This window comes from Suricata suricatta, chromosome 17 (genome assembly GCF_006229205.1).
Source record: "Suricata suricatta isolate VVHF042 chromosome 17, meerkat_22Aug2017_6uvM2_HiC, whole genome shotgun sequence".
Classification (NCBI taxonomy): domain Eukaryota; kingdom Metazoa; phylum Chordata; class Mammalia; order Carnivora; family Herpestidae; genus Suricata; species Suricata suricatta.
Genome location: NC_043716.1, coordinates 41436905 through 41457697, shown reverse-complemented (window position 1 = coordinate 41457697; position 20793 = coordinate 41436905). Strand labels below are relative to the sequence as shown.

The following is a 20793-nucleotide window of genomic DNA, read 5'->3' as shown; positions in this document are numbered from 1 at the left end:
CCTACCACAGGCTTTGGACTGCCTGTCAGGTGGTGCTCCAGAGGTGGCCATGCCTATCTTCTGCTAGAGACCATTACTCTGTCAACTTGTTTTTACAATCAATGTATAGAGAGTCATGGAAAGAGACCACTGGACTAAGTCAAGTAGACTCTAGGGAGCCTAGAAAACAGTTCTACTAGAACAAAGAAGAGGTTGGGAGGCAAGCCACCCATAGAGATGTTGGCAGTGTAGATCCATTGTCCGTGTGGCTTAGTCATAAAAGAAAAAGAAATGAGAAGTTTAAAGTGCAGCAAGATGAGGCGGGGGGGGGGGGCGGGATGGAGTTTCCTTCTCTTTAGAGAAAAATCATGTCCATATAAAGACCTTAGAGACTGAGAAGCAGAGGGGGAGGTCCTCTAGACTTCAGTTTCCTTATCTGCATAACCCACCTCACTAGGATGCTGTGAGGTCCACAGAAGAGCAAGATATTGGCAAAAAAAATTCTTTGAGAAAATTTAAATTTTCTATCCAACCAACCTCTAAAGGCTTCTAACTACTTCTAGAATAAAAAATATCTATAAATAAAAACCTAAACATCCCCCATGATCTGGCTCCAATTTTCCTTCTAACACTATTAATTGCCCCCAAACCCCCTAAACCCATCCACAGAAATTCTATGTTCTTTCCCACTATTTCCCTTTTCTCAAGCTATCCCCTCAGCTTTGAATGCCCTCCCTTCATCTCCATTAGGCCAACAAGATCAACAACATTTACAGAGTTAGCTTGTGTAAGACACTGTTAAAACTCTATTGATTCTTGATTCCTATTTAGTCCATGAACCCTTCTTGCCTTTCTCCAGAAAAATGGTATTTTGTATCAATCGTAGTACTTATTTGGCCTGATAATGTTGCTTGAAGGCATGACCTCTCAACAGACTGTGAGAGATGAGAGATTTGAGGGCTATCTTACTTGTATTCCTCCCTCCAATATCTGTGCCTGGTAACAGTAGGTGCTCATTAATAAATATTAGGATAAATGGGAAAGTGTTAGGGAAAGAATGTACATGGGTGGACAGTCTCTTGGGACACAAAACTGGGTGGGCTCCAGGATACAGGAAAATAAAAGCACCAACTTGTCAAAGGAAGAGGAACATCTCCTCCCTTGGGAGGAACTGCAGATAAGCCTGGAGGGTGGACATGGGTTAGGTCTACTTGGAACGACCGAAGCGTCCAAATCCTTCAAGTCTTAACTCAAATGCTACCTCCTACATTAAGGCTTTCCTGAATCTCCGACGGGGCTGACCCCAGCTTGGCTGTCTCTTTGGACTTTCTCCCTTATAGCTGTTTATTTGTGCACTTATCTCACTTCCTTTCCTAGACCGCGACCTCTCTTGAGCGCAAGAGGAACCCGGTTTCCCCACAGCACACACGATACAGTTACCACTCATTCATTCTGAGTTTATTGGAAGGATAAATGGGGGGGGGGGGGGAAGTGGACGTAACCGGATATTTTTGACATAGGAGATGCTTCAGGACAAGAGCCCAGTGGAACGAAATCTCCAGAGCCACAACTAAGCAGTTTACACCAAAGCCCCCCTGGAAGACTCTTAGCCAAGCCAACCTCCACCTTGCAACTAGCAGGGATCCACCAGCTCTCCTGCAGCTTTGCTCTGAGGACCTCACGTCACTACCTCTCCGACTGTCCTTGTCAACGCCTGACTCAACACTGAAGACTGCCCCCTTGCCAAAACCTATGCTTCCTCGTCCCCGATCTGCGGCAGCGCCTCTGACGACACTTAGCCTTCTTGTCCGGGCCTCTCTCTCCTCCCGTGGCCCTCCTCCTCTCTCTCCATCACCACCAGCAGGGCGCGCGTCGGGGCAGCCCTGGCCGGCAGGAGGGGGCGGGTCCTGCGACGACCGGAAGCCGGTAGCCGGAAGCCGGAAAGGGGGCTGTGAGGACGTGTTCCGAGGAAGCCAGGGCCGGACCCGGTGGGGCCGGCGACATGGAGCCGCTGTACCAGCAAACGCACAAGTGAGGGCCGCGTCGGGGCACGGGCGGGGGCGCAGCCAGGCTGGGCGAGGCCGGCTCCCCTGGCTGGGGCCTCGGGCGTCTGCCAGTGTAGAGGCCGAGTCCTTCCGCCGCGCTGCCAGGGGCAGCTCGGAAGCTCTCAATCTCTGGCGGGATGCCCATGTCGGCGGCGGATGTAGGGTCCGGCCTGATGCGTGGGGAAGTGGGGCCGGACAGCTCATGGGATCTTCCAGGCCGCGACTATCTGCTAGGTAGACTAGATGAAGGGAAAGTCACACTTAGGAAGAAAATTGTCCAGCACCTGCCAACTCAGTGCTCTGGATCGGTAAAGCTGGTGGGAGTCAGGGCCCCTACACATAGTTTACTATTCATTTGGAGAGTTAAGGGACGTCCGAAACAAGATCTACGGTGTAGCATGATCGGATGGAGTGTAAATTAACAGTACGAACGGAATCTTCTTTAGCAGTTTAGGAAGATCGATCACTGAGCTAAGGTCGTCAGGAAAAGTTTCATTGTAACTCACAGCTCCTAAATGGTGTGGGCCCCTACTCTTGATGGACACAAACCTTGCTGCTTGCTACACTTTTCCCCCCTTTTGTTTTGATTTGGTTTATACTAGAGACCATAATGATGAAGTGTTTGGTTTGAGTGAGTGAAAATACAAAACCTGCTTTGTAACAGTATTAAAATGACAGAATTTGTCATGCTGGAAGCCCTATTTTCTTCTAAAAATTATAGGAAGAGACGGGGCGCCTGAGTGGCTCTGTCGGTTCAGCATCTGCCTATTGATCTCAGTTCACATCCTGATCTCTGGGTGGTGAGTTCAGGCCCTGCGTTGGACTCCAACCTGGACATGGAGCCTACTTAGAAAAAAATTACAGGAAGGAACTTAAAGTATCAGACTTTTGAGTCCATTGGGAAAGGAATGAAATAAAATTATTCTTGTGTTACTAAGAAAGGACAGATCTTTTAGTCGGTCTTTCCCCCCTCAAGTATTGAACCAGGCCTGGGAGTTCTGGTTCTAGACTTCACCTTGTTTTTCGGATCTGTAAAATGTTAGTTTGGGGCTTGTTAAACTTTTAGGCTCCTTTCAGCTTCATGATACTGGTGATTGAGTATCTTAAAAAGGAAACACACAATCCTGCGAACATCAGCGATGAACTTCTGCAGTTGCAGAAATTAATGATTGAGGCTAGATTGACACAACAGTAACTGAGCATATTAATTTTACTGGAACTTTGAACCCAATTTGTGGTTATCTCTTGCCGTGTCCCTGACAGTACATTGGAATGAAATCAATACTTTAAAGTTTTGTATCTTGAAAACCCTTAACTGCCTGAGCAAGGAATGGCATGGGGAGTGGGAGGAGATGAAAATCAGAATAAACATTGTACATTAGGATGAACTTTATAGAGGAATAAGTGGACAGGCTTTTGTTTTTGATATTCCAGTGGTTGTAAAGGTGCCCATATTTGTCCCTTGTGTAGTATAGGATTGCTCCATGCCCTGCACCTTATTATCCCTAGAGATTTTTTTTCATTTTTAAAAATATTTGTTTTCGAAAGAGACAGAGTGTGAGCAGGGGGAGGGACAGAGAGAGACAGATGCAGAATCCGAAGCAGGCTCCAGGATCTGAACTGTCAGCCCAAAGCCCAACGCGGGACTCAAACCCACGAATCATGAGATCATGACCTGAGCTGAAGCCAGTCGCTTAATCGACTAAGCACCCAGGTCCCTGTGTCCCTGAGCTTTTGATTTGGTAGGTCTGGAGCACAAGAAGCTCTATTTTTAAAGAGCTCTCCACGTGATTTTGATGAGCGACTGGGTGTGAAAACTGTTACCTTATCTAAAGACCAGTTTTTCCTCTTTTTGATTTTGCCTTCTGGTGAGAGGCTAAATGTAGAAGAGCCAGGGAGGGTGAGGTGCAAATGACCAGATGGTTCCCACTACTTTTTAGGTAAAGTAAAAACAATCAAACGTTTGTATGATGCTGTGCAGGTTACACAGCAGTTTCGAATTACACTTGGATCTCTGAGCCTTGAGATGATCATGATTATTATTTGTGCGCGGACCCTGTTTTCCCTGACACTGAGGCACCAAGGAGTTAAATGGCCTGTTCTTCGTTCTTCAGCCCCTGTGTAGTGGGACCAGAACTTGCAACCAGTATCTTTTAACTCCAGAACTGCTCTCTGCTCCCAGGGGTCAGAGGCAGCATGGATCCAAAATGGTTGTATATGAAGTGATGAGAGCAGTTCCATGGACTTGTAAAAAGCAATTTCATTTTAATATTCTTCCTAGAATTCTACCAGAGACTGGTTTTTTGCTTCTTTTTGTTTTAGTAGCAACAGTGACCTTGCTTTCTTACTATTAGGTCTCTCTGCTTGGTGATGTTATTACCCAATCCAGCCACAGACACCATGCTGGATAGGGCTAGGACTTCTGGTTTCTAGTGTCCACACCCCCAAGTCCTACCTGTGTGTCACCTGTTCCTTATTGGCTTCAAGTGTGTTGTCTGAATTCCCAGTTCAGTTTAAAACAGACTTGCCACTTGGCATATAGTTGTACCCCCCCCCCCCATGCCATTCCTACTTGCTTTGTTGTTTTGCATTATTTCCTCTCAGGCATGATATGTAGAGATTGGAATCATTTTCTTGGCTGTATCTCTTCTAGTTCGCTGGAAGCAAATAGAGCTTAGATGGGAGAGGTCAGTACTGTTTCCCTGCAACTTTAAAGTTTATCCATTTTGGCTTAGAAAATGGTAGAAGCCACCTGAAGGGTGTTTATAGGGTGCATGTTGCCATCATCTCTCACCCTGTCCTCATAGACTTTAAAAAGTGAAACGCACTGGCAAAATCTTCCATTCCAATTCCATTTAGTCAGGAGGACCCTTTATAAAACCCAGACTTCATGTACCTGTGTTTAAATGTGCAGTTTTTTTTCTTCTTCCGTTTTCTTTTTCTTTCTTTCTTCCTTTCTTCCTTTCCTTTCCTTTCCTTTCCTTTCCTTTCCTTTCCTTTCCTTTCCCTTTCCCTTTCCCTTTCCCTTTCCTTTCCTTTCCTTTTTAAGTTTATTTATTTATTTAGAGAGAGAATGAGTGGGAGAGAGGCAGAGAGAGCAAGAATCCCAAGCAGGCTCCGAGCTGTCAGTGCAGAGCCCGACATGGGGCTCAAACCCACGAACCGTGAGATCATGACATGAGCCTACCAAGAGTTGGACGCTTAACTGACCGAGCCACCCAGGCGCCCTCCCTTCCTTTTCGTGAAAAGAGAGTTCATGATTATTCTTGGGTTTTTGTGGGGAGAGGCAGGTTGAGCTGAAACCTGTCCTCTTGAATGAGCTCTTGGTTCTGGATCAACCTTAAGGAGCAGCAGTGGAGAACAAGCCCATTCCTCATCTTGTATGTCGACTCTAGATTTTTGGGGAGCACCAGCTGCCCCGTTTCCATTTAGTTTTTTTTTCTTTTCTCTTTTTCTTTTTCTTTTCTCAGAGGCTTATTATCACTAGCTCTTTTGACCATTCCTCTTCATGGCTTGACTTCTAGACTCTTTCCCAGTCATCCTGTTCCTTCATCTTCTATTGGGGGAAGCCTTTAATAGGGTCCTTTAACAGACGGCTCCCAGTATGGAATGCCATTCGATATTGTACGTTGGGAACTTAAAAAAAAAGTCTTAAGTCAATACTTTCCATCCCTGACAAATTTCATCTTACTACTTTAGCCTAAGTGAAAAATGTCAATACTTGTTTTGTGGCACAGGATCCTAACCGCTCATTTTCATCAACATAAGTTGGTTTCTTAAAAAATCTTGAACAAAACGTAGAGCCAAAGGCAGTCCTGTGGTAGAATGCTGGAAATCTTTGCTAGCATCCCTTGGGTACCATTATTTAGCCTGCCATGAAGCCCCCTTCCTTAAAGTTTAAAGTATTTGTCAGTCCGTGGGAGAAATGTGATATCTCATTATTTTTAATCTGCATTCTCCTGATTACTAGTCAAGTGGAGTATCTATGTATATCTATTGGCCATTTGGATTTTCTTTTGTCATTTGCCCTTTGCCCATTTTACAGAAGTGCTTTGACTTCTTCCTAGTGACTTTTTTTATATTCTAGACATTAGTCCTTTCTTACCTGCTGCAGGTATCTTCCAGCCTCTGCCTGTCTTTTTATTTTTTTTTTATAGTGCCTTTGGTGTAGACAGATTTTTTTGTTTTAATGTAGTCAAATTGACCAGTCTTGTGGTTTGTGTGGTTTGGGGGATAGTTTTGTTTAAGAAATTCTTCTTCGACCTGAACTCATAATATGTATTCCTGTATTTTCTCCAGATAGTTTTAAAGTCTTGATTTTTACATTTGGGCTTTAAACCATCTTGAGTTTATTTTTGTGTATCATGTGAAATAACTTCTTCTGTGCGGGTAACAGACTGAGCCTTCGTCATTGTTTGTAGTCTGTTCTTTTCCCACTCATTTATGTCATCAAGTGCCCAAATATGAAAGACTCTTTCTGGACTCTGTTCTTTGCTCTTAGGCCAGGGTTAGGATTTGTCTGTCTCTGCACTGCTATGGTTGTGTGTGTGTGTGTGTGTGTGTGTTTTAATTATGACTTTGTAATAAGTCTTTTCTTTTTTTTTTAATTTATTTTTGAGAGAGAGAGACAGAGACAGAGACAGACAGACAACAGCGTGAGCAGGGGAGGGTCAGAGAGAGAAGGAGACACAGAATCTGAAGACAGGCTTCAGGCTCTAAGCTAGTTGTCGGCACAGAACCTGATGCGGGGCTCGAACCCACAAACCGTGAGACCATGACCTGAGCTGAAGTCAGATGCTCAACCGACTGAGCCACCCAGGCGCCCCTGTAATAAGTCTTAATACCAGGTGGGTCAGGTCATCCCTCCCATACTTAACTCAGAGTTGTCTTGGACAGTCTTTGCCCCCTGCCCCCCCCCCTTTTAAGTTATGTTCCTGTCAATAATGCTACTAATTTTCACGTTTGCTCTGTGAGGCTCCCATTGAAAATTTACCTCACTGCCTACATGCAAGCCTTCAGTAAAATCCTAAGTCTCCTTTCCATCAGCGTTGCCCTGCAGTCCTCTTGCTCTTTCCATGGTTACCCTGATCCAGATGTTGGTAAACTCCAGCTGTATTGCTACATCGGCTTCCATCTCTCTCATTCTAGACTATCAGGACTTATCTTAGTGCAGTATCGGTGTGATCTCTCCATCTCTAGTAGTGATTTCTAGTTTCCTTTCAGGGCCATGGGTCTTACGCAGGTGCACTCGGAGTCATCAGAGTGCTGGCCTTGCTTCTGGTACTCTGGGTCATGTGTAGAGGCTGCAGGAAAACCCTGGAAAAGACAAAGTTGAAACCAAATTTGGGCTCCTGGCAGTTTGTGGTGCTCATGGTGGAGGCTGGTTGGTGCCCTTTCCCTCAAGGGTTGGAGGTGACACAGTGGCTGAGCAGACACCTTTCCTGTGCCTCTAATATGAGAGACCAGAAGCACCAAGAGGTGGTGGTTAGGGGAGCGTAACCAATACTCGAGAACTGATTGCAGAGGACTGCTAGGAAAGGCTCTGAGGGTGACCTTGGCCAAGCCCTGAGGAGCCTCCACGGGGCCTGCCGTCGGAGGGCACGCCAGAGGGCCAGGGTATGGCGTCGCATTTCCCAGCGAGGGGCAGTCGCCTGGTATTGCCAGTGAAAGACGTTTACCAAACAAAGGGTCTTTCGGGACCTTCCTCTGATAGTTCTCTCCGACGAATCACCTCATCCCTTCTCGCCTCTGACCCCCGCTCTCTCTCAGGCCTGCCCACCCGCTTGTGATTCACACGCGACATGCCTTTTCGCTTATCCTTTTCTTCATCTCTTCCCTCCTTGGGTCACATCTTCCGTCTTCAGAACTTCCTTCAACCCCCTGGCTTCCCCCAGCTTACCCTTTTATTTTCTTATGTCTGCTCGGCACGTAGTTCCTCGGCTTCCTTTTTGTTTATCTTTATATGTGTTCGTGTTCTCTTCAGTCTTCTTGGGACTTTTCATGTCTATCTGGCCTGCCCTTCCTAATTACATTGTTTCTCAAGGACAAGGATTATATCTGTCTTGCCCTTTGACTCTCCCTCACACAGACCAGTGCTCAGCACATTGGGTCAAAGAACAGAGAGTAGGATTGGCTAAGTCCAGATTGAGGTTTATCACTTGCTGTGTGACCTTGAACAAGTTACATAACCTTTCCGGGCTTCGGTTGTCTTATTTATAAAATGAAGATGATAATGGTCCTTTCCCCAGAGGATTATTGACTTTGCAGAATGTCTCTGATGTGGCAGGCCCCCAGTAAGTGCTGCCTATCAGTGTTCTACTTAATATTCATGGTCAAATATTAGAAACCAGACCAAAACATGTGGCCTAAAGTGCCACTTGCACATTTTACAGTTCAGTGATGCTGTCAGCTTAAATCAGTTACACGTTGGCATCAGAAAATTTGTCTTTCCTGACCAAAGCACTGTTGATTACTTCTGTCTCACTCATTTCCTCTCTTCCTTTGATAGGCAGGTCCACGAGATCCAGTCTCACATGGGACGCCTGGAGACGGCGGACAAGCAGTCTCTGCACTGTGAGTAATGACCTGTGGAGCCCAGAGTCCTTTCTCGGATGACACGATGCTAACGGGCTGGGTTTCCTGACTGCCTTTCTGCCTCGGGGGCTTCATGATTCCGAGCAGAAGGACTTCTGTTGTTAGGGGTGGATGGAAAAGCCCTCTGGCAAAGCCCCTGACTCCCCTGCTTGCGCCCCGTGGAATCCCACGGGCCTTATCCCCCATTACCCCTCAGCTCACCCTGACAGGGCCCTATGGGAATGGACCTCCTCTGTTCTGTCTTAATCTAATTACCAGGCCCTGAGAGGAATGTACTCCATACAGATTCAGAGACGTTTAACTGGAATCGGTCGTTTCTTCTGAGCTGAGGACTACGGCTTTTTAGGAGGATTATTCAGAAACGAACAGCAATATTAATTAGTTTAGTTCCCACACCGGCTTCGTTTGAGAAGAGCCCTGCTTTTTGTTTCGAAGTTTTCCTGTTGGCAAGAAAAGGTCCTTTTTCTGAGCTGGCCCTGCAGACCCCACTGGTGACCCCCACGCTGCAGAAGCCGCCCGCTCACCTCCCTACCTGGCTGTCGCATGCCCTTTTCTGTTTGCTTGTGCCTCCTTTTTGCAGCGTCAAAAGCATCTCTTTTCTGGGGTCTGTGCCCACCCCGTTCTAATCTAAAGTGCACATGTCAGCTGCCGGCAGGCTGCCTTAGGAGTGTGCCATTGCTGTCTTTACTGTTGTGTCTTTACTGGGCAAGAAGCAATCTGGGTACCTTTATTTTTTTTTTGTAATGTTTATTTATTTTAGAGAGAGAGACAGAGCACCCAAGCAGGGGAGGGGCAGGGAGAGAATCCCAAACACGCTCTGAGCTGTCAGAGCAGTCCTGATTTGGGACTCGATCCCACAAACCATGAGATCATGACCTGCGCTGAAATCAGCAGTCAGACACAGTCGGGTGCTCAACCAACTGAGTCACCCAGGCACCCCTGGGTGCCCTTTTCTGTGCAGTCTAGTTTCTGTCCATCTGCTCTGTCTGCCTTCCCAGAATTCTCATTGTCACATGATTTGAAATGGAAAAGAGGTCACGTTGACTGTTTATCGAAAGGGATAAGGGAAGTGACGGTATTTATCATATCTTTACCTCTGCGGATTCTCTCCGGGGCCTTTCCGAGTGATATTCGGTCTATTTCGGGGACTCTAGCATCAGCCCGTCCTTACGAGAAGCCTCAAGGGAGCTCTTCTCTGTGTTTTACACACTAATCTTCCCCTTTGTGCTTTTTTTTTCTTTTAACCTCAGTACTGTAGGGAATTCAATTGGCAGCCTTCTTACTAGATATTGATAACTCGTATCTGAGAGTACTCTCAAAGGAAAAGAGACCTCATTGCATTTCAGAAGATACTGCATTTTACTTAAAATATTTTATCTGGACAACCTAAATATTCATTTTATTTTCTGAAGGCAGGAAATTTATTCCTACAGATTTACCTGTAGCTTTTAAAAAAATTGGCGTTGTTATGACATTAACAGCTACATGTATATGTGGCTGTGTGTATTTAGAACACCATTTACAGAGTCCGTATGACTTGAATTTTTTTCCCCATTATTCAGTGATATATGCGTTTTTCTCCGTTTCAAATGTGATTCATTGAATTTATTGGATATGGAAAAAGACGTGTTTATCGTATCATTCTAATTGAAGCTCACTGTCTCTTTTCCAGCAATTATTCTGTTTTCTCTTTTGTGCAGTAGTAGAAAACGAAATCCAAGCGAGCATCGACCAGATATTCAGCCATCTCGAACGTCTGGAGATTCTGTCCAGCAAAGAGCCCCCTAACAAAAGACAGAACGCCAAACTGTGAGTGTTCCGATGCCTCTGGCCCAGGGGAGGCTGTCAGATACTCTGAAAAATCCCTCAGTTGAAAAACCGAGACTCTGCAAAGATAAAGGCCCCCTAAAGGGCACGATTCCGTCTCAGTGTTACTTCCTCAAAATGAAAGGCCTGTGAGGGTTAGTGGTTCAGAGGCCTTGTGTCTTCTTATGTTTGGTCATTTTGAAATTTTGCCTCTAGTACAGTTTTTCTGGCCAGACCCATGGCCATCCTTGAAGCCTGCTGCAGCCAGGGAGGTGTGCCGTGCCCTCTGATTTCTGCTGCGTTCTTTGATTGAAGTGAAACCTTGCCTTTAATCACCTCGATCAGCCGATTTATAATGAAATGCTGATCTAACATCTGATACTCCCCCATGAAATGAAAATGAAAGCCCTCACCACCTCCAGCTCAACTCCTGCTCCCGAAAGATCTCCTGAAACTTTGTTGATGCTTTACTTGAAAGAAGCCCGTGGGCTCCTTCTGGAAAAGCGATAGAATCCACAGAAGCTCAGGGAGAGGTTGTTGAGCCTGATTCCTGTCACCCGTTCCCTGTCATGCACCCAGAAGCAGAGACCAGCAGAGAAGTAAGCCAAGCTGCTGGGATCTCGCGTGCTACAACCTTGCTTTGACCACAGGCTGCTTCTCCATTTTCAACATCCTTGATCAAAATCGGATCATTTGGGGCAGGAGAGGGAGGCGGCGTGCAGTGGCGTGGGGAGAAGTGAGGACGCATCTTTCTTGAATATAAAGGTCTGGCCACTCGAGTTGTGCATCCCTGGGTTCCTGGAATGTAATCTCTCTCCATCAATTCCAGTCGTGTTGACCAGTTAAAGTATGATGTCCAGCACCTGCAGACTGCTCTCAGAAACTTCCAGCACCGGCGCTACACAAGGGAGGAGCAGGAGAGACAGCGAGAGGAGCTTCTGTCTCGCACCTTCACCACTAACGTAAGCCAGGCTCCTGGGGGGCGGGGTGGGGGGTGGTCTGCACGTACTTGGCAGCTTGTCGGAGCTTCATCCTTTTAGGGGGTGTCTGAAGTGACAGTGGACTTTGTGCCTCGCCACAGACGCTAGACCTAGACAGGGAACCTCCTTCTCGAACACAAAAACCCAAAATAGAAGCAGTGAAATTGAAGGAGTGAGCAGAGGGGTGAAAATGGCCTGGTTTGACAGAGGCGGAAGTTCCCGCATTTTTCTGATTGGATAGAGACATGATTAGAGCTGAGACCATTTGTCACGAAGGGCGGCAGCGGCTCAGAGCTGCCCTCGGGCACTGGCCGTGTGCCGTATGTGGTTCCAGTGTCAGCTGCCTTCAAGTGTGATTGCCCCGAATCGGAGCAGCAGTCTGGAGGAATTTGGTAACGGGTCTTTTGTTTTAGATGGATTGCCTGACTTGAGCTTGTTTGAAAAGTGGCCTGTCGGTTTGCATGTTTGACTTTTGGAATGCCCTCGCTGCTGCCCCTTGGTCTTAATAGGATCATCTCCTTCGCATAGGAGGCCTTTTTCAGGTCCCGCATAATGTATTTCTACCAAGTGAGGTGGGCTTTGGGTGTTTTGTTTTGTTTTTTAACAGAAAGGTTCATTTTGTAAAGAGGTCTTAGCTTTCTAAGCTTGCCATTAGGATTCAAATCAGCCTGCATTTCACAGATGCACTTCTGTCTCTTTGCTGTGTCCACACTCGCAGCAAATTTCCCTGAGTGTTCCAGAACGTGCCTGCGTAGTTTCTGCTTCTCTAGTGTAAGCAGTCAAGTAACAATGATTAACAATTCAGAAGTGTGATGAGGACGTGTTGGAGGCATAGTGGTAGGCCTGCCTGCCTGCCTGCCTGCCTTTTCTTTCTATTTCTTTCTTTCTCTCTTTCTTTCTTTCTCTTTCTTTCCTTCTTTCTTTTCTTTCTCTTTCTTTCTTTCCCTCCCTCCCTCCCTCCTTCCTTTCCCTCCCTCCCTTCCTTCCTTCTACCTTCCTTCCTGCCTGCCTGCCTTCCTGTAGTTTCAGGTGTTCATAGTTCCCTCTCAAAAGCATAACGAACTATACAACACGCCAAAAGGTGTGTGGGCTTTTGATCATTACATCGTGGCGTATTGAAACCTCCTCTAGGTCGCGGATGATTGCTCAGAATTCTTTCATCACTTCTCAGCTCGGTGCTGTGCTGTGCACGCAGTGCCCCCTATTCAGAGTTGACTCGCCACATGGACTTCTTGCCAGTCATTCTTTGAGCGGGAAGTACGTACGTTTTTCTGAGCGATGATGGCCCATTAGCTCTACCCTTCCAGACGGAAGGGTAAGAAAGGTTTGTATACAGAAGGCACTCAATAACTCCTTGTCAAATGAAGAGAAGCCTCTCATTGATTCATTCAGACACTGGCGTCTTGTAACCCACTGAGCATCAGCTGTATGCAGAACAGCGTTTAAGATGCTGAGAGTAAAACTTGTGAAAAAGTGAAAGCCGTGGCCCCTGCCCGCTTCTCGGGAAACTCCCATGTTAGCAGCAGGCCCTGAGAGTAGGTGCACGAAAAATGATTCTGAATGTGTGCAGCAAAGAAGAGGTGGTCTAACCTCCTCGTGATGACTGAAAGGGGAGAATGACCGGCGTGGCAGAACAGTGCACCATCGTCAGGACGCAGAAAGAAGGGAGCCACGGCCAGTCCCGACTGCCTGCTGTATCCCGTCCGCTTCCGGTGCACACGTAGAGCCCCGGGGCCAGCTCGGTGTTTCTTCCTACAGGATGGTTCAGAGGCCCGCTCTGCACTCAGCAGTGAGACACAGGCCCCGCTGGCCCGAACTGCTCTGTGTGACCCTAGACCTCTCTGAGCTGCACTTTCTTCACCTCGACAGTCAGGGGAGTACAGTCACTATGTTGCGGTGTTAGAATGAGGACTCAGTGAGCTTGGGGTAGTGAGCCCAGGGTGGAAAGCACGTGATCAGTGTCAGGGCTTTCTCCCTTCATTTCTTCACAGCCCTTTCTTGCCTACTGAGGAGACCTGTCCCACCCAGAATGCCCATTAGGCCTTCTCTCCTCTGTCCTTAGTCAGACTCCACCTAATTGCAGAGATGAGCTGTAGATAAGAATAGCTGCAGAGCAAAAGCGAATGTGTAATGTTAACTGTGTTAAGGGAACACCAAGGAAAGGAACACTGGGAACAAGCTAAGTAAAGAGAGAAGTAGTCAGAGAAGGCCTGCAGGAGAAGCCCAGTGAGGCCTTGAAGGATGATGTTTGGCAGAGAGGCAGGAATTGCCAGGCTGAGTGCCTCGGAATTCATTTGGAGAGTGCCACGTCTGCGCGAAGTTGTTCTTCATCTGAGCGAACAGAGACCCTGCCAGGTCTTTGCTTTGCCTTCTCTTCTCTGTCAGGCTCCTCTGATCCTCATGCCCTTCTTCTGCCTGTCTCTCCGACTTGGCCTTGGCCGCCAGGCAGAGCAGTGAGATTCGCTGGGGCCCTAGGAGCTGCCCAGCTGCAGAGCTAACCCTGTGCCTGCATCTCTTTCACAGGACTCTGACACGGCCATCCCAATGGATGACTCGCTGCAGCTCAACTCCTCCCTCCAGAAAATTCACTACGGCATGGACGACCTCATTGGAGGCGGGCACAGTATTCTGGAGGGACTGAGGGCCCAGAGACTGACCTTGAAGGTGGGGGCTTTTCTGGGGCACAGGGAGATGGCCCCTTGTTCTGGCCTCATCCAACACTTGGGTACCTGCATTGACCTCTTGGTTACGTATCCTCACATTTTGATATTTTTGTTGGTGATCCTTTCTTTCGGAGCTGAAGTGTGCAGCGTCACAAGCGGTTGCCTTGCCTTCACTTGTAGCTATTTCTTGTGCTCGCAGTGGCATCTCTTGGTGTCTCGGTTTTATTCCATTCACTGAACTTATCAGGAAAGTGGCTGCTGTGACAGGAGCCAGTAAGACTAAGAAATTCCACAATTGCAGAAATGACAGAATGCCCCGATCCCGAGAAGGCAGACGTGGCTACACTTGGCACCTTGCCCTCACATGGTTTCCCAGAGAGCCCCTCCTGCGGCCCACCTGATAACCGAGACCTTTTGAGCTCCCGTGGGTGGGGCCTTAGGGCCGCCTGGGTTGACGAGGCGCATGCAGAGAAGGCTTCCAGAGCGCCTGGCCCTGGCCTGCAGCAAAGACTGTGTTAGTCACAGGTGTTCCTAGAAGCCCCGCCCCCCTGGCCCAGACTCAAACCCCCCCGGGGAGTGGTTTACAGAAATATTACACAGATTCTGATGTCAGTCAGGATGGTTCAGCCTCAGCCCTTTTCCTGTATCAGCCCTAATGGATAATGGGGTGTGGGCCGTGCCCGTTATCAGGGTGTGGTCCCCTGTGAACGCAGCACTCCCAGCCCCCGAGCTGTGAGAAACAGTCACTCGGAAGTGTGAACTTTATCTTAGTTTTTGTTGGACCGCGTTGCGCCCATTGGCCCCTTGGGATGCGTTGCCGTCTTCGCCCTGCTGCCGGCTGTGGGGCTTCTGGTGGCCTGCAAGGGTGTCCCCGACAGCTTCGTGGTGCCCCTCATTCTGAACGGCCACCTGCAGCAATCTGAACCGATCTGTGATGATTAGTCTGCCTCTTCTTTAGAAAATCGCCCAGATCTCAGGAAAACTGTAAAACCCTTTTAGGACAAGAGTCTCCATGTCTCACTGACATCGGCCCAGAGGGGGTTAGAGCTTATCGTGAAAGCAGATGTTCGCTTACTATCAGAGTCAGGGGTCACTGCGGAGTCTGAGCGACATCTGCCCCTATGCTGTCCCCAGAAGGACGCCCAGGGCAGCCCGGTGAGGCAGTCGGGTCGGACCGGGAGGCTTCTAATTCAGTTTCCTCTGTACACCTGCTGCCACCCGCCTTTTGTCTCGAGTCCCTCCACCCTCCTCCCACCCCATTCCTGCCTAAGCCATTCAAAGGAATATAGGGGAGAGAGTGAATTGCTGGGCCATGACTGGAGGAAATTTATGGTTGGAAATAAATATGTTTTTTTGAAATGTATGTTAATTATCAGGTGATTTTTAGAAGCTTGATACTTGTATTACAGAGAGTGATGAAATAATCGGCTTTCAGAGCTAAGCAGAATCTTTTGTTTTGTTTTGTTTTAAGTTTATGTATAATTAGAGTACACAAGCTGGGGAGGAGCAGAAAGAGACAGAATTCCAAGCGGGCCCTGAGCTGTCAGCGCAGAGCCCAGTGTGGGGTTCGATCTCACAAACTGAGATTGTGACATGAACGGGTATCAAGAGTCGGACGCTTAACGGACTGAGCCACCCAGGCGCACCAGAGCTAAGCAAAATCTTTGGCAAGAGCCCAAATTGTCCCATCACTGTTGTTGCCTCCGCTGGCAGCAGTAACGTTTGTGCGGAAAGCTCTCTTTCGGTGAGACTTGTCGCTGGGCTGGACCCAGGGTTTGAACTCCTGTCCGTGATTCCTCATGCGGTTTCCACTTCTGCCTCTTCTCTCCTGCTCGTTCACGTGTTGTTCGTTTAAAACCTGGACGTGAGGCATTAGGTCAGATGCCATCTGCACAGACGCCGTGGGCCATGTGTGTGGACATGGGTTGGGCTCTGCCCAGCCCCGTGTGCGCTCGCCACTTTAAGCGGGTGCTTAAAAACAAGCATTGGGAAGCAGAGAAGAAGGGCAGCGGGGTGCTGTGGGCTGTTGATTTAGCAGTAACGCACCCTTTTGGTCTGGACCATATTTGTGTAAGGGGTTGCTGTGTTGGTGACCGTCATTCCACATAACCAGCTTCACACCCTCTCTTGAACATGGACATTGGCCCGCACATTATATGCAGCAGAATCCCAGAGGTTTCTACTCCACAACATGAACGGGCTGAGAGCCAGGATTTTGCAGTCAGGGAGGAGAGGAAAAGTTTTTTGAGGCCTCCCTTTTTCAAAGATACATAAAACATTCTAATTTAAAAATTTTTTCTTGAGGTGTAGGCATACGGATCTAATTCGTGCGGGACATTGAACTTTGACAACGCATACACTTTTGTAACTCACACTGTTGTGGAGACATAGACCATTCTCATTGCCCCCGAACAATCCTCCATGCTCTTCCCAGGCTGCCTGCCTGCCTTCCTTCCAGGCAACCACTGTTCTGATTTATCTCACTCTAAGTAGCTTTGCCCGTTGCTGGGACTCCATATACATGTATTTCTAAGTGTGGCTTCTTCCTTTCAGGAATGTTTTCCAGGCTCATCTCCTACTGTTCCAAGTTGATAATTAGGTCCTTTTTATTGCCAGGCAGTGTATCCCATTGTACAGACACAACACTGGAAGCGGCTTATCCATTCTCTGGTACAGCCGGTCGCTTCACTCTCCTGTGTTTTCCGCTAGAAGCTTTATGTTTAATTCTGTGATCCATCTCAAATTAATTTTTGTGTATAATATGAACGGAAGATCTTTCTACACACAGACCTCTGTATGATGTAGGTGAGACATGTCTGTATGTATGTCCACCATATACGTATGTACTAGGGTCCATCGCTCCTGCACATTTGTGCAAAAGACATATGTATATGGTAGACATACATACAGACATGTCTCACCTCCTTGCTTTGCTCTGGTACCTTGATCAAGAGTCATCTGACCATGGAGTGCATCTACTCTTATCGATGCTGCTTATGTTTTCAGCCATGACCAAGAGACTGCCTCTAGGTGAAGTCCCATTCCTTGGCCAAAGGAGTTGATCTTTGGTTTTCTTTCTTTTCTTGTCCGCCCCAGGGCACTCAGAAGAAGATCCTTGACATTGCCAACATGTTGGGCTTGTCCAACACCGTGATGCGGCTCATCGAGAAGCGGGCTTTCCAGGACAAGTACCTCATGATCGGTGGGATGCTGCTCACCTGTGTGGTCATGTTCCTCGTGGTGCAGTACCTGACATGAGCCAGGCCCGCCCACGGCTGAGCGCCGGTCCCACCCTGCGAGAGTCTGTGTGAGTGTGTGTGCGTGAAAGGGAGAGGGGGCCCCGAGGCTGCCCTCTGAAATGTATGCCCTTCTTCACTGTGAAGACCACTGGGAGTCATTGTGATCTGTAACCTAGCGGGAGTTTCAAGCCTGCTCTGTTTCCTGTAACACCCTGGAGGGAGTAGCGAGTGCTAGCTACCGAGATGCTGCGTGGTGCTAAGGAAATGAAAGAGTACCTTTTCTCTTCTCTCCTCTGCTCTGCTCTCCTCTCCTGTCCTCTCCTCTCTTCCCTCTCTCTCTCTCTCTCTCTCTCTCTCTCTCTCTCTCTCTCTCTCTCTCTCTCTCTCTCTCTCTGTGTCTCTCTCTCTTGGCCTCATTGGGGGAGGAAGTGCTGTAATGGTAGGGGATGAGGAAGGAAGGGGGAGGGAAAGAACGGCTTTGCTGTTTTTGTCCACGTAGCTGATGCTGGGCCGGGGAAGGCTTTCATAGTGGGCCTTACAGGTAGGACTGTTCACTTTGGCATCATTTGACTTTTCCGTCTCCTAGTGGATAACCAGGAGCAGAAGCCAAAAGAAGGAGAAAGTAGGCCGCCTTTTCCTGCAACCTTGTAACAAACGGATTTCCACGCTCTTGCATCCCCCACCCCGCCGTGACATGGGGATGACTAATTGCTGATACTTGTCACCCTTCCCTGGAAGCAGCTACCTAGAGGAAAAAGAGGCACTGATGCTATTGCAGACGGCAAGTAAGATTTTCCACATTAGGGTCGTTGGGTGTTTCTCCTTTCTAAAGTGAGGCCAGTATTCTTCCCTGAGAGTGTTCCATCTTGAGACTGAAGACCCTAATCACTGACTTTTCTTTTCTCCCGTGGGTAACAGAATGATTGGCTTCTGCAGTTCTAGGCCTGGCCTGGCCCTCTCGCCCAGGCCTTGGTGGGCCTTTGCCCCTGAAAAAGTAGCTGTGATGTCCGTTACAGCCTCTTTTCTAGTTTTCGTGTCTCTGATCCTTTGCTCTCTTCCCTCCCCTGAAATCTGCTGCAGCTGCCAGCCAAGCTCCCATTCCGCCCAGCCGGTGTGGGCAGACACCATGCTGGAGATGTCCCGGGTGTCCTGTGAGTCTGTGATATCAGTGACCAGGACCCTTTTCCTTCTCTGACCAACCCCAGGCTGAGGCTGTGCCGGTACCTGGCACATTGTGAATTTACTGTAAAGCCAGCCTTTCAGTTGTGACTGAGCACTGCAAATACCAGAAAGACCCAGTTAGCATATCTTTTCATCTGCCTCAGGCCCTACAGCCGTAGGCTCAGTTGTCTTATGGCAAGACATAAAATAATCTCAGAATTTCCCAGAACTGGAAACCTGGTCAGTATTAATTCCACCTCCAATTGTTATGCTCCACCCACTTCCTGTGTTTATTCTTTGTCATATGGACTATCTTGTGTCTTCTGTTCCTTTTCTGTGGGTGTTCGTTCCATCTCCCTGTTTACTTCCCACCTATTTCTGTAGCCATATTGGTCTTTTCTGGCATAGCTTTTGGTGAATGTTTCTTAATTGTCATAGATTTTCAGCAGAGTTTCCTGGGTGCTGATTTCACGCTTGGTGGGATTGCCATCGCTCCTGCCCCTCTGAGCTGAACAGGGGGCATGGCTTCCCAAGGAAAGGGGATCAGGAGGGCCTCGCCAGGGTGAGGACAGTGCCCTAAAGGGTACACGGAGGGGTCAAGGTGTCTTCAGACCTAGGTCTGACTTTGGGGAGGTGACATCTTCATCACCGTCTGCACCCCTGCCAGCACAGGAGTCTTAGCAGTCTGTACAGAGGGTTCCATACGATGGATGTTTAAGTTGCACAGACCCGGTGGGCCTATCCCCTGGGCATCTGAGGATCCTGCCAGAGATTGTACTTCAGAGTTTGGAATATAAGGAGCAACTAAGCCATGTGGACCTGAACTCTAGGGGGCAGAACCCACCCCCGAAGTACCCCGCCCTCCATTGGCTGATGTGAACTATTTGTAGTGCATTCTGGTATATTTCCACCCTTGTCTTTATAGTGATTGCTGGTCTTGATGAACCAGGAGTAAGGCTTTGCACCCTGCTGTACCTTCAGAGGCATTCTTTCAACTTTGTAAGAAAAGTTACTGAGGCATGTCGTGGGTCTTTACTGCCTGGGGCTAGGGGACAGCAGCCACAGCGCGTCTGGAGGCCCAGGGGCACTGGGATGGCCTGATTTGGCTTTCAGGGTCCTGTGAGAAACGCCTCTTGGCCACACTGGGTGCAACTGTCTCTACACAGGGCCCCGCCCCTCCCCCTCCCAGTGATATAGGGAAGGGTTCCAGGCCAAGGAAAGAGCACCCTCTAGTGGAGCTGCGGTGAAGTGTGAGGTCAAGCTGGTTCAGGAATCTCTGGTGGATGGAATATGTGACCTTGGACAGGATTTGGGGGCGCCTGTCACCAATGACGACAGGTGGGTTGTCAGGGAACTTGGGAACATCTTCGCTCCATGGAAGTTTACTCCAGGTTCGACTTACTTAAGCCTCCCAGAGTGCCTTCCGATATATACCACGTACTAACGGCCCGGCCTGGGCAGCACGACCCACAGTCCCAGGCTGGCTCCAGGCCACTGCAGGATCTGGGGCACCCGCGGCTTTGGCAGGCTGCGCCGGGTCTGCGGTGGGGCATTGATGCTGGCTATGGGGGTGCGGGAGGAGGACAGGGCTCCGCTTCCCCATTTAGGAAGCTTTGGTGTGCCATCTTCTGTGACCTGGGACAGGGAGGCTGTGTGGCAGCCCCCTCCCCCAGCTGCCTCCCACCTCCTCTATTCTATTGCACAATTCATCCAGCTCCACAGGGCTGGGCAGGTGACTCAGCAGCCAAGTTACCCCCAGGGAGAGGTGGGAGTAGATTCCTTTCTTGACAGTGACAGGCACTCTCCACCTGAGGCCCCCAATCCAAGCCGAGAGCCGACAGGATGGCCAGAGGACCCAGGCCTGGGGGATGGGCAGGGGGCGATGGGTCCGGGAGAGATCTGAGAAGGCAGCGGGAAATCACTTCCAAACCACAGGGTCTAAACATCACTTGGGAACCCATTCCAGGCTCCCACTCTACCCCAGACCCCTTCCAAAGGCCATCGTGCTCCAGTGAAATCTCCCGTCTCTGGCACACCCCACCTGGGCCAGTCTAGCAAAGCTTTGTGAATCCATGGCTTTGTAAACTGAGGCTAAGTAAGTGTCCTTCCACAGGCAGTTGCTCCTGCACCTCTCAGCAGCAGGGCGGGCACTCCTCCTGGGAGGATGGGGGTCGCCACTCCACAGGGCCCAAGGCTGGCCTGGGCTCACTGCCCTCTGTGTGGGCCCCGCCTTCCTCTGTCCCAGCAGGGGTGAGTCAGGTGGAGTGCAGTGTCCTCTTGAGAATGAGGCACAGTAGCCCCTACCTGTCTGGCTGCTGGGCAGCAG

The 20793-nt window shown here is 48.8% G+C and overlaps 1 protein-coding gene across 3 annotated transcripts; it reads left to right on the top strand.

Annotated features, from left to right (window-relative positions):
• Nucleotides 1–1899: 1899 nt before the first annotated feature.
• On the top strand, nt 1900–19487 carry GOSR2 (golgi SNAP receptor complex member 2). 3 transcript variants are annotated; one of them, XM_029928255.1, is made up of 7 exons: nt 1900–2010; nt 8533–8597; nt 10319–10427; nt 11254–11386; nt 13928–14068; nt 17164–17374; nt 17893–19487. In XM_029928255.1, the coding sequence occupies exons 1-6, from the start codon at nt 1982–1984 to the stop codon at nt 17323–17325; spliced, it is 639 nt and encodes a 212-aa protein (XP_029784115.1). In that variant the 5' UTR covers nt 1900–1981; the 3' UTR covers nt 17326–17374; nt 17893–19487. The 3 variants fall into 3 exon arrangements, with proteins under 3 accessions (XP_029784115.1, XP_029784114.1, XP_029784116.1); XM_029928254.1 differs by having other exon boundaries at nt 17164–19487; XM_029928256.1 differs by lacking the exon at nt 13928–14068 and having other exon boundaries at nt 17164–19487.
• Nucleotides 19488–20793: the final 1306 nt, after the last annotated feature.